The sequence below is a fragment of the Aphis gossypii genome, chromosome 2 (assembly GCF_020184175.1).
Source record: "Aphis gossypii isolate Hap1 chromosome 2, ASM2018417v2, whole genome shotgun sequence".
Classification (NCBI taxonomy): Eukaryota; Metazoa; Arthropoda; class Insecta; order Hemiptera; family Aphididae; genus Aphis; species Aphis gossypii.
In genome coordinates this window covers 26,786,932-26,799,874 of record NC_065531.1, presented here as the reverse complement: position 1 = coordinate 26,799,874, position 12,943 = coordinate 26,786,932, and the positions used below count along the sequence as shown (strand labels likewise).

General features: G+C 27.3%; 1 protein-coding gene across 3 annotated transcripts; it reads left to right on the top strand.

Annotated features, from left to right (window-relative positions):
* The first annotated feature begins 2,905 nt into the window (after positions 1 to 2,905).
* On the top strand, positions 2,906 to 11,284 carry LOC114131899 (WD repeat-containing protein 48). Of its 3 annotated transcripts, XR_007604250.1 has the most exons (12): positions 2,906 to 3,290; positions 3,386 to 3,605; positions 3,858 to 4,073; positions 4,144 to 4,439; positions 4,520 to 4,705; positions 4,839 to 5,021; positions 5,096 to 5,203; positions 5,314 to 5,413; positions 5,481 to 5,838; positions 5,904 to 6,195; positions 10,792 to 10,863; positions 11,062 to 11,284. XR_007604250.1 is itself a non-coding variant. In XM_027997238.2 (11 exons), exons 1-10 carry the CDS (start codon positions 3,237 to 3,239, stop codon positions 6,190 to 6,192), a joined length of 2,010 nt encoding a protein of 669 aa, XP_027853039.1. In that variant the 5' UTR covers positions 2,906 to 3,236; the 3' UTR covers positions 6,193 to 6,195; positions 11,062 to 11,281. The 3 variants fall into 3 exon arrangements, 2 of the variants coding, with proteins under 2 accessions (XP_027853039.1, XP_027853038.1); XM_027997238.2 differs by lacking the exon at positions 10,792 to 10,863 and having other exon boundaries at positions 11,062 to 11,281; XM_027997237.2 differs by lacking the exons at positions 10,792 to 10,863; positions 11,062 to 11,284 and having other exon boundaries at positions 5,904 to 6,914.
* Positions 11,285 to 12,943: the final 1,659 nt, after the last annotated feature.

Genomic DNA, 12,943 nt, shown 5'->3' with positions numbered 1-12,943 from the left:
AGTATTACTGTAGGTATCTAATTCATGTTAAAACTTGCTATTTAATTTTTTTTTTTTTTGTGAAGTAGTGAAAATATTTTTGAGGGAAAACTTAATACTAGTAGTGAGGGAATTTCATACCCGCATGTTGTCTCCGTCTTATGATACGGACAAATGTGTTTACGCGGTTTGAGCAAACTAGCTGAATTTTGGTTCTAGAGTAAATATACCTATTATGCAATTGAATTGTGACGATATTTCTGAGGTCAAGACAGCGTATTTTTTTTAAATGTTGACGTTTTCGCTATTTGATATTTCTAAACGATATATTATATAATAAACGTATTGGAAATGAAAAAAACGCCTGTGTGTGATGAACAAAAAAGTTGCCAAAGTGGCTCTTGGATCAATTTAAAAAACATAAAATGAGGATAGAGAACAGGAGATGACGTATTCGGTGCATCTCGAGTTCTATAGGCCACTGGTCACCTTTGCACATTTTCACGATCAGTGCTGTGGGCGAACCGGTGTCGTTGCTGGCACGTTTACTCGAACACGTAACGCGCCGACCATGACGAAAAACAAGGCTCGATTTTTTAGGCCGCGAGTCAACGATTGACGACAAAGTAGTGCGCGTCGACGGTGTAGGTGACGATTTTAGCGTCGGAAGGCGGAAAAGGAAACATGGAACAGACGAATAATATATTGTAGTTAGGTGCTATATACGGAATCGGCGCGGTGGCTAAGACACGACCGGCGAGATTGCTGCTGGACAAAAAAAAAGCACCATTAGTGGATGGCGACACAATGCGCCGCAAATTCACCTTTGTGGCATCTCGTTATAGCCACAGTCACGCCGCCGAACCCTGAAACGTCAAGTTTTTGAGGGCCCGGATAGCACTGAACGTGAACCGTGTCTCATTTTAATACTAAGTATAGGTATATTTATTTAATTATAATAAAAATTTAAAACCTCCCTCAAAATATTTATCTGGCTACGCCACTGACTGTAATAACTTATATTATTATATTATAAGTTTAAGTAAGCGGAGTAGTAGACAGAGACGTATTCAGAAATTTGGCGTCCGGGTGCTAATGTTTTTTCACTCTCTTCCAATATCCAAAAAAATAATTAGTTGACTTTTTCAACATAACGAGTGCGTCGAAGTCTGTTTTTCGGCGACCATCTTATAATTATTTTTTTTAAAACAATAGTAAAAAAATATTAACCAATTTATGTTATTTTTAATTTTCATTAACAGAAAATGTGTTATGTAAAAATATGATGCTGCCAGGGACCACCGTCCCTCTAAATACCTACGCCATTAGTAGTAGACCAACTTTTTGCTGATTTCACTCCACTCGCCTAAACTTGAGTAAACTCTAAATACTTATGATTTTATAAGATAATCATAAACTACCTACCTACTTATTTAAATTTCAAAATTTATGTAGGTACCGAAATATTCCAAAAAATATTCTGTTTCAGAAGTCAGAACCAATATAAAAATTAAAAATGTAAGTTGTTGTTCGAAATAGCAAAATACTTTTAAAATAATATAGTGAAAAAGGTATATATATTTTTAAATTAGTCATTTTAAAAATGAGGCTTATGAAATATACCTACCTATCTAAAGAGTAAAGAACAAAACATCAGCTGGCTCCGCAGACCACAAGGATGTCAGGGCATATACCTGTCATCCGCACCCCCCTATCCACGCCAATGATCTGTCTGCTGTCAGTAGCGGCTCTCTCGAAAGGTTGTACAATTGTTCAAGAACTAGTGCTAGTATTTCACTTATTTCGGGTAACGCAAAAAAAATATATATTTATTAAAAAAAAAAACTTTTTAACCTACTAATATTTAAAATTTATTTTAATGTAGTTTTTTTTTTTTGTTTAGAATAGGCCATATAAAAACTTGAGTTTTGAAATGCAATCACTTCACACCAACCCCTAGGTGGTATCCTATTTTATATCTTTTATTATTATAGATTTATGTCTCAGCTTGACCCGATTTCGAGGAAACTCTTGTTGTCGATTACGCTGACAACAAAGTTAGAATAATTTCAATCCATGAAAATCTCCTAATAACTTCTTGTAATCTATAAACCCATCTAAATCTTATATCATCGTGGTACATAAAATGGAGAATTAAATTGAACCACAGCAAGTCAATTCATACTACCTTTAAGTTAAAACACGGTCTATTCCCACCTGTTACACTTAGTAGGAAACAAAAATATGTTTTTTACTACATTTCTAGCCTACAGATATTTTTAAGTTTCATTAAAGGAAAATACCTGTATGGACTACGGAGTATACTTAAAACATTATTTACCAATACATCCCTAATAAACCGTTTTTTATGAACATATACAGTACCTATTCAACGATTGTAGAATGTGAGTAGAACATAGGCTATACTTCTGTTCGTTTTACTACTTCTACTAAAAGCTACAACTGGGAAAGTGGTAAGTACCTAGATGGCCAATAAAGTATAAATTAGTCTTTAACGTGCATATTTTTTTTTACCGTATGATGAATATTTATAAGTTTATAACAATTAATACCTATTAATTTTTTTGTCATGATAAGTACATGACTCGCTGTGATTCTACTTTTTACATTAATCGAAGTCCGTGCTTCTATAAAATACTTAGGGTGGGTAGCATAAAGAACAGTCTATAAATTTGTTAGCGGCCTTGTAATTTACCGTCTCTTTAAGGTTTTTAATGATTGTGTAAATACTAAATTATAAAATGTCAAATAACACTTGGTGTTAAACTTGAACGAAGAAGACTTTTTCTTCTCTCTTTTCTATGATTTTCTTCTTGTTCGTGGTTTTTGAACCAAGATAATATTATTATCTTATCTTATCATCTAATATTGTATTTACATTTAAAATGATAAGATATATTTAATAATAATATAATTCATAGGTATTTGATATTTTGATGTTGTTAAATATTTTCAATTTTTATTTAATCATAATAATATTATGTTCTTTAAACATAACATATTAACGTATTATATAAATATTTAGTATATTATCGCCTATCGGTATTCGATAGACGATACTGTCAATGGAATCTATTAAACGTTTTTTTAGAATCAGAACAGTAATTATTTAAAGTATTGCTTAACCAAGAGATCATAATTCATAATCATCGCCTACATTTTAATGATCGTAGTTATATCGATTTGGTAGAGAAATGCATCGGATATTCGTAATTCTACTATAATTGTACTACAAAATGAGTACTCTACACAAAAATTGCCTAGCGCAACCCGGGCGTAAAAAAGTTCAAGTAATGATTTTATTTTTTTATCCATATAGGTGTTTTTGTTTTTAATTTACATTCACTCAATATTTAAAATTATATTTTTTTCATTTTAACACTAGATTTCATTTGTTATTCGGGATGAAGAAGAACGTAGACATAGAGCTGGTATTAATTCTTTACAGTTGGACTCCAAACAAGGAATATTATATTCAGCGGGTCGAGATGGAATAATACGACAATGGGATGTCCGAGATAATGTTGAAGCTTCATATTTACGATCATTAGAACATCATACTGATTGGGTTAATGATATTGTATTATGTTGTGGTGGACATTATTGTAAGTTTTTAATGGTTTTTTTTATTGAAAATAATATAGTTAATCGTATGTTAAATATATCTAAAAATTAATAAGTGTAAAAGATATTTTGTCAACAATTTTATTAAAATTAGTGTTAACATCATTATATGTTGTTATCTTCAAATTTTTCCATGATCTCTTTTAAAAACAATATTATACCTATGCTATGCTTACCATTATTCTTATGTACTATAATTGTATTGTGATTTAATTTTAATTTGGTGTTTTCAGTAATTTCTGCAAGTTCAGATACCACTGTTAAATTATGGGGACTTCGGAAAGAAAATACTTGTCTATCAACCTTACGAACACATAAAGATTATGTTCGAGCTTTAGCATATGCTCGTGATAAAGAAGTAGTTGCGTCAGCTGGGTTAGACAAGACAATATTCATGTGGGATGTTAATATGTTGACTACTTTAACTACTACTAACAATACTGTTACAAGTATGTTATTTATGAGGTTTAACAAAAAATAAAGAAAAGCTATTATTAATTATTATACGAATGTGTTTAGCTGCTTCCCTGCCTGGTAGCAAAAACTCTATTTACAGTTTGGCAATGAACAATAGTGGTACAGTTTTGATTAGTGGAAGTACAGAAAAAGTTTTACGAGTATGGGACACTAGGACAAGTGACTGTATGATGAAATTAATCGGTCACACAGACAATGTAAAAGCTTTGGTTGTAAATCGTGATGGTACACAATGCCTATCGGGTAGCTCAGATGGAACTATAAAATTATGGTCTCTTGGACAACAACAATGCATTCAAACTCTAAGAATTCACAAAGAAGGAGTTTGGGCATTAGCAGTAATAACTAATTACTTTAATTTTAAGTTATTATTTCATAAAATAATATACTATTCAAATGATTTTTCTTATGTTTATAGGCAACTGAAAATTTTTCCCATGTCGTATCTGGTGGTCGTGATAAAAAAATTTATATGACAGATTTAAAAAATCCTAATAAAGTTCAACTTATTTGCAATGAGTCTGCTCCAGTTGTAAAAATGGTTACAACACCTGATATGAGTGCTATTTGGGTAGCTACATCTGAGTCCTCAATTAATTGCTGGGTGAGCATGTTTAGAAAATAATTGAATGTTAAAAATAAAAAAATTGTTTACTATAATGTTAATTTAAATGGGAAATTTAAAATAATAAATACTCAAAAAAGTTATTAGTATTATTATTATTTCTTAATTCTAGCGATTAAGAAAAAGTGATGAAACAGCTGATTTTGAAGATGTTCCAACAGAACCTTATAATCAAGAACCATTTAGGACACTTAAAGGAGCTGCTGCTATACGAAAATATCATGTTCTGAATGATAAACGAACTATACTGACACAAGATACAGAAAAAAATGTTGCGGTTTATGATGTTCTTAAGGTTATTATCTTAAAAATTAAACTTAATAATACATTAATTTATTTAATTGATGTATATTTTTTTTGATCATGTAGGCTTCTAAGATTCAAGATTTAGGTGAAGTCGATTTTGATGAAGAAATAAAAAAACGACATCGTATAATATACATACCAAACTGGTTTAGTGTTGATTTAAAAACAGGAGTATGTTTATTTTTTATTCCTTATAACTTTAATTTATATTAGGAGTTAATGTAGTAAGAACTAAGAAACAATGTAATTTAAATAAATTGTCATTTCTTAATTTCTATTAGATGTTGACGATTCATTTAGGACAAGACGAAAATGATTGTTTTGCAGCTTGGGTTTCTGCTAAAGAAGCAGGAATTAATGTCACAGATGATAACTTAAGGGGTAATTATAATATTAATTTAATATAGTTTCTTATAGTTGAGACATATAATTTGTGTTTATTTATTAGTAAATTATGGCAATCGGATGTTGCGATCACTGTTAGAAAATTGGCTTAATCGTATTCAAACAGATCATGGGACTTCTGATGGAGCCCAGTCTACTGAACTCAATGCTCAGTCAAAACTAGATTCTCAGTGTTGTAGAATTCCTAAACATACACCACTTATGATAAGTGAAGTTGGTGGTCGGTGTCTGTATAGGATGTTAGTCAGCCAGGCTGGAGATGAAAATGATGTTTCAATTTTAAATGAAACTATTCCTTCTTGGGTTATGAATGTTATTGTTGAAAAAAGTATACCTAAAGCCCTCAAGATATCATTTTATCTTGTGCCACTATCAAATACTTGTATTAGGCCTGTAAAAAAGTATGTTTAAATTTAATACATTTAATATTCTTTATTAATAACTTTAAAAATAAAATGATTTATAGCGGTACTCTTCGTCCAAGTCGAGATCGCTTAGTGGCAAATGACTTTATTCAAGTCCAGAAAATAGCTGAGTATATCCATGAAAAGTTGTCTGAGAATGATGGAAGTGGTCCATACAACAAAACCTCAGATTGCATAAGTAATCATCTACAAGGAAATACACCAGAGAAAAATTTTGAACTCAGTTGTAATGATCAAATACTTTCTCCTACAATGGATTTAAGGACTTTGAAACATTTTATTTGGAAATCTTCAGCTGATTTAACAATATACTTCAAGGCCAAACATTAAAAAGTAATTTTTACTTCATGGTATATTTTAAATTATTATCTTCTTATTCTTTATTTATTTATTTACTTTTTTAATATATTAAAGTTCAACTAATTTTTATAAATTTGTTGATACATTTTCTGCAAATAAAAAAAATGTGTATTAATTTATTATGATATTGTTATAAGTTATAAAATGTATTTCACATCAAAAGTATTAATGTTAAATGTTAAATTCATATCACACTCAAAAAAAAAAAAAAGTGTTATTTTAACTAACTTGTATGTAATATAACCAAACATAGATTAAATTATATTATTACCATACAAAAAATATTGGCATAAAATCAAATTTAATTTGATTATACTATTTTCCTAAGACTTACAATATTGTTTGAAAGAAAGACTTATTTATTTATTTATTTTTTTTTAATTATCTCTCATTTTAAATATTTTATAATTTTAGTAACATCATAAATACATACAAATCATTTAAAAATAATTTACTTAATGCAATACATATTAAATATAATAAAAGTAGGCCTGGTAATAATTTTTTTAACAAACTGAATTGTAAAATAGTTTAATTATGTAATTTACTATTTTATTACTTTTTTCTTTCATAAAAATTATTTGTTGTATGATTTGTGATATAAATGATATAGGTCAGGGGTGGCCAACATGAATATGTTTTTGAGCCACATGGACAAATGCAATTATGCTGAGAATCAAAATTTTTATAAATACAGTGGAACTTCTATTACTCAAATTGGTTGGGGCAAAAATAAAATTAGAGTTATCAAAAATTTGACTTACAGAAAATATATAAAATATATGTATAACACTTTTAAAGCAGGGGCCAAGGCATTTCTTCGAGTTATCGAAAATTATATTTATAGAGGATTGAGTAATCGAGGTTGCACTGTACATTTTATATAATTTAATATATTTTATAAATGTTTATCGAAAAAATTTAAATTCTTAACAATAATAAGTAAATTTTGATTTTATAATTAAGATGCAAGCTACATGTGATTATGACTAGAGCCGCATGTATTTGGCCACTCTCGATATAGATTATCATTATATATAAATATTACTATGTATATAATTATGTTTAGTTGATAAAATTAATATTAATAATAATTGTACGTAACTATTTCCAAAAGGCTAAAATGAATCGTCCAGTTAAAACATAATCACTCAAATTTTTAGAATATATTTATGTAGTGAATAACTCTATTGTATTGGTACAAAGTTATTTCAATTTTTTTGGCATATTTTAGGCAAAGAGTTGAAATTATATGAGAATGTTTGATTTTTTTCCTAAAACTTGTTGAAATTATAATCAATTAATTACAGCAGACAAATTTATCAAAATTATATTATTAATGGGTAATCGTTAATTCCATTATAGGTATTAATTATTATTCAGTACTCACAAATAATATAATTTTATTTTGTTTATCAATAAAGACAATGATTTTAACAAATAGTTGAGTTTATTTACCAGTAATTATATTATGTATATTCATAATATAATATAATATTTTTATCTCTATTTTAGAATCACATATTTTTGTAGAGAATTAGATGATACTTTTTAGGTACTCTAACTGTTTTTGTAATTTTAATTACATTTAATGTAATGTCATGATTTTAAATTTATAAGTTTATTATTTTTAATTATTTATTTCGTTAAATCATTTATTTAATTTATGATCCAAAAACAAATATTTAGTTGATATGTATCATGACTGAAAATCTTCATTATTTAGATAGTAGTAACATTTAACTATATTATTATAAATTTATTCGTATATTTCTTAATGCTAATAAATAATTTAATAATGATTAAGATTAAAATAGTATGTATAATTAATTTTGTCAAACATACCTAATATTTATTATTTAGTTTTATTGTTGTATAAATATCTCTATAATAATTTATAGTCAATATTAAGTATTTCAAATCATTTTACCTATATATTATAGTTATATTCACTTTATGTTGAAGGGGGGTTGAACAATTCTAAAAATATTATTATACAATAATAAAGGTTTTTTTTATAAATATTTTACATAATTCATGCATTTTTGTAAAATATGTGTATATATTTATTTACTTACTACAGCTGAATAGTGATTATTTAATACATTAATTCAGTAATTACATCTAATTTTTGAATGCCATAATAAATATTTAATCTGACCCTTTAATATTCAATATTATTAATTATTAAATTAAAACATTCTTCTGCAAAATACAGAAATTGGGTGGTTTTATTGCTATTGTGAATTGTGATTTTGAATATTAAAAACAATGATAAATTATGATGTTCGCAAAAATATAATTTGAGTGAGTATATAATATGAATACTATATAATATAATATATCGATTGTAACTCATTAAATTTATAAATTATCGATTTTGTTTAAATTATTTTTTTCATGGGTAGTTTTTTCTTCTATATTGAGAATTAGCTATGTTTAACAGTGTTGTATTGAAGGGGCTGGAAATGAGTAATCGGGTAATGGATCTCCTTGATTATTTTTCTAAATAATTTTTGGACTCAAAGAAAATATTTGCTCATAGATGGATATTTTTAATGGTTTGCCAATAAATTTTGAAAGCTCATGAAATTTATAAAAGTTTATCACATCATTCATTATTTTTGATTGCCATACTTATAATAATTTTATATTTCTATTCACATTATAGACACAAGTAATAATATTATTTCTAGTGTTGAAGAAATATATACTTAAAAGTCAAGTAGGAGGCAAAGCATGCTTAGATACCTTTAACATCTTCAACAAATTTTTATACCTTACTAAATTTTTAGGCAATAGTTTATTGATACATTTTCATTTTAAGGACCATATATTTTTAAATATATTAATTTTTTATTCCTTTTTAAATGTAACCAATACTCTTATGGCGAAAAAAACTTTCTAGTGAAAACCAACCTATTTTACTATATAAATTGTCAAACTGATGATTTTGTTGTTGAAAATATTGTTGTTGTCTAAATCAACATTTGAACAAGTACATAGTTATAGTAAAGTTAAGTATATACTATATAAACATAGTGGACTACATATTTGGTTTATTTGGGTGTGCCTAATATTTAATCTGGAACTTATTTATCAAATAATTATATGTTGGTAGATCAATAATAATTAGATACTATAATTTTAAAATCATCATCGATATCGCATTATTTTTATTTAGTATATTCAAAGTTAATAATTCAAGAAAAGTGGTTGAATTATGATTTAGATTCAATTTTATCGATATTTTCAAAAAAAAACCATCTGCTGTACATTTACTAGAAAAGAGTCGATTCTCATATGAAAAATAATATTCTATTTTTCTGTAGTTCATATTTTAATATAATAGCTTCTACAAATCTTAAATAAATATGTTTTCGACAATATCTTAGATTCTGAGAAAAGTGATGACTGATGAGTGTATATTGATTTTAAAATAGTATGTTTGTTTGAAACTCGTAGAAAAAATGGTTTGATTTTTTCTGGTAGAGAAGTTAGTACTACGAGGGTAAAAAGTAAAAAATTCGCAATTTTTTTCTTAGTTATTGAGAAAAATAAATAAAAAAACAAAGTAAAACCAGTTTTTTGATAGAATCACAAGTCGTTATTTATAGTGTATAATTCAAACACAAAAAATCGTAGATGGGAACTTTATATTTTCACCAAATGATTATAATATTATCATCTTTTAGGTAGGTAATAATATAGTATAATCTTCATAATATTTTGATTCTTTTTGAGTTTAATACAATTTCAATTATCATTTTTTTTTTTATAACTATCAATAAAAAAATGTTTTCCGAGTCGTAATGCTTGAAAATGTACCTACCTAATACAAGGTTCCTCATAAGTTGTCTATTTATTAATAACTAAAAAATATCAAAAATTATAGTCACAATATTTATAAGTATTTAAAGATAAAACTTCGATGAAATTCATAAATTATTTTATTTTCATACCTATGTAAGATTTGAAAATGTATTACAAGATTTTATAGGTACCTATTTGAAGCGCAAATTTCGATAAAATTAGGTATTTAAACTTAGAAGAACGGTTTTAGTTATTTTGTTGTAATTAGAAAATATTATTCGCGGGGATATTTGACATTTTTACGTTTACCTATTTATTATTATACTTAATATGCACATTACACTGTGACATTTTCAAAACGATTTATTATACATTTAAATAGTGTTGTCTATTATTTACACAACGAAGGCGCATGGACTTATTCACACCGTTCCATAGTAGGTAATTAGTAAGTCGGTATTGATTCAAAAGTTAATAATAATATAGGTAGTATTATGGATAACATTGTATAGGACATAAGTAAATGTATGCTATTTCAATAATTAAATATTAATATGATATGTTCAATGTTTTTTGCAAAAATTAATTTAACTTACTGTAGTAAAATAAATTACTATAATAGCAATATAAATATATAAAAATACTTTGTAAATATAGTAATATACATATTATAATATAGTATTAATTAAAATCTCTTTTCGTATGCAATATTTTATTATTGAATAAAAATTTAACGCATACATTGATACATTACAGTGACTTACTGAATAACAATGAGGTATACACTCGACATTTATTGTACAGCGGATCATCGGAGCGTTTACCTAGGTATATAAGTACCTAGTACTTACATCTTTTTTTACAATTAATTACAAAATATCTGCATTGCTTTGTTTAATTTTTAGAGTTTGACTGAATTTTTCTTGTAAAAATATATTCAATTATATACAGTACTTTTATATGGACATTTTGGGCAATATTTATAAAGAAAAATATTACATTTTTTTAATATATTTTTTTTTTTAGTGGTTTGAAAAATTTGAGATGACTACAAAGCCCTAATCTCCTGCTTTCCGCTACTGCTGTATACATAGTTAACTATGAAAACGATCTAATTTGGGTAAGAATAGACATACCACTTGGTACTTACATAATGGGTTTGACGCTGTCCTAAGCCCTGAAGCTATAGAGAGTATACAAATATTACTAGCATTGTGACACTGTTATATATAGTTTGCTAGTTTGCAGGTAATTTATAAAATCAATATTGAGTCTAAACTTTTAATACTTATTACTTATTAGTTACTTATTACACTTATTAATATTAAACAAATTTATTCTCATTGATAATCAAAAGTGCAACTTGGGAAGCGATGGGATAAAGCCCTCCCGATTTGGTGATTTCTGGATACACACATACCTGCCTCTCATATCCATAATATTATGCCATTGATGTTAAATTCCAAAATATCTATTCAATGTCTCACTTGAGCAGACGGTGTAATAACCTGAGATATTCGGATTTCCTGGGTTGTATTATATTATTATAGGTATTATTTTTAATCCAGTGGTTCCTAAATTTTGTAGCCGATGGTGCCTTCTTTTGGATTGAATTCGCGGTGCTTTGCTGTGAGTATATCAATATTACAAGGAGCATAAATACAAAATGGACAATAATTGTTTTAGACTTTAGTAATATCATTATCTATTGGCAACCAATTTAAATCGTTTGGTTTGATAAAAATATTAACCTAGTCGGTACGAAAAAGCTTACAGTTGTGAAGCTGATTCTGAGAAATCGTATGTATATATGTTAGGTACCTATCTGAATTTATTTGATGTACCTACCATTGAACCAACAATTTATACGTATAGCAATAGCACTATATAGACTAAGAACATATATGATATAACATGTTTACATGTTAATGATAAAAATAGTTGAACAATAAGTTTGGACACAACTTTTGATAATAATAATCAGTCAATCACAAAAATAGTCCGTTACATAAACTCTTCACCTCATTATTCTTAAGCTTTTACATGTGGTCCTTGAAGGACCTTTGATGATTTTACATCCTTCTTACATCTATTTTTATCCATATTCCATGCAGATGTCTCTGAAATCCGTCAAAGCACTTTTTTTTAAAATAAGATATTTTTTCATACTTCTTAGTGATTGATTAGTGACGATAAGGTTATAGGATATTAGAAGTTAGAACGTTGGAATTTCTTACTCGATAGTTTTGTCAACGGATGGTGGATGCGGAAGTGAATGTGGTTCATACTTAAATACTTTGATACTTGACAAACTTACTAATGGAAATCTGTAGATCATGAGCCGCTGATCATATTTCTGCTTTCAAATTTTTGCGGAAATTAATATCTTTGGAGTTTTCTGGCGTAGAAGTTTGATAGTCGAAAACACTACGTAAAATCACTTAATCGTAAATTTAACCTCCAATAACCTATTGATTTTACCAACAAATCCTATGGAACTAAACCCGAGGAGTATATTCAGTCCTTAAGAAGGGTATCAAAAAATTGATACTCCCGGAGAAATATTTTTTTAATATTTAATATTTTAATAGTATCATTTTTTTAACCCTTCTTTAAAGGACCGAATTCCCCAAGGCCATTTATAGGAGTTGTTGATAATATCTAAGGGTTATAGTAGGCTAAAAAACATCAAAATGGTCATTTCATCTACCTCTATACAATGAGTTTAAAACACATAAAATTAAAAAAAAATATATAGGTATGTCCGAGTGAGTAAGAAGGATTAAATTTGTTATCAGATGGAGACAATTCAATGAAATGTACAATACTGTCTATGCAGCACATAATCGTCATTTAAAATTTCTAAAAATTGTATAAAATCACCCGGTTACCCATCATCTTTTTTATC

Excerpts from the sequence above, each read along its gene's own strand:
- LOC114131899 (XM_027997238.2), top strand. The coding sequence starts at position 3,237 with ATGAGTACTCTACACAAAAATTGCCTAGCGCAACCCGGGCGTAAAAAA. Across the intron at positions 3,606-3,857 it reads ATGTTGTGGTGGACATTATT|TAATTTCTGCAAGTTCAGAT; the intron begins GTAAGTTTTTAA and ends TGGTGTTTTCAG. Across the intron at positions 5,414-5,480 it reads CACAGATGATAACTTAAGGG|TAAATTATGGCAATCGGATG; the intron begins GTAATTATAATA and ends TTTATTTATTAG.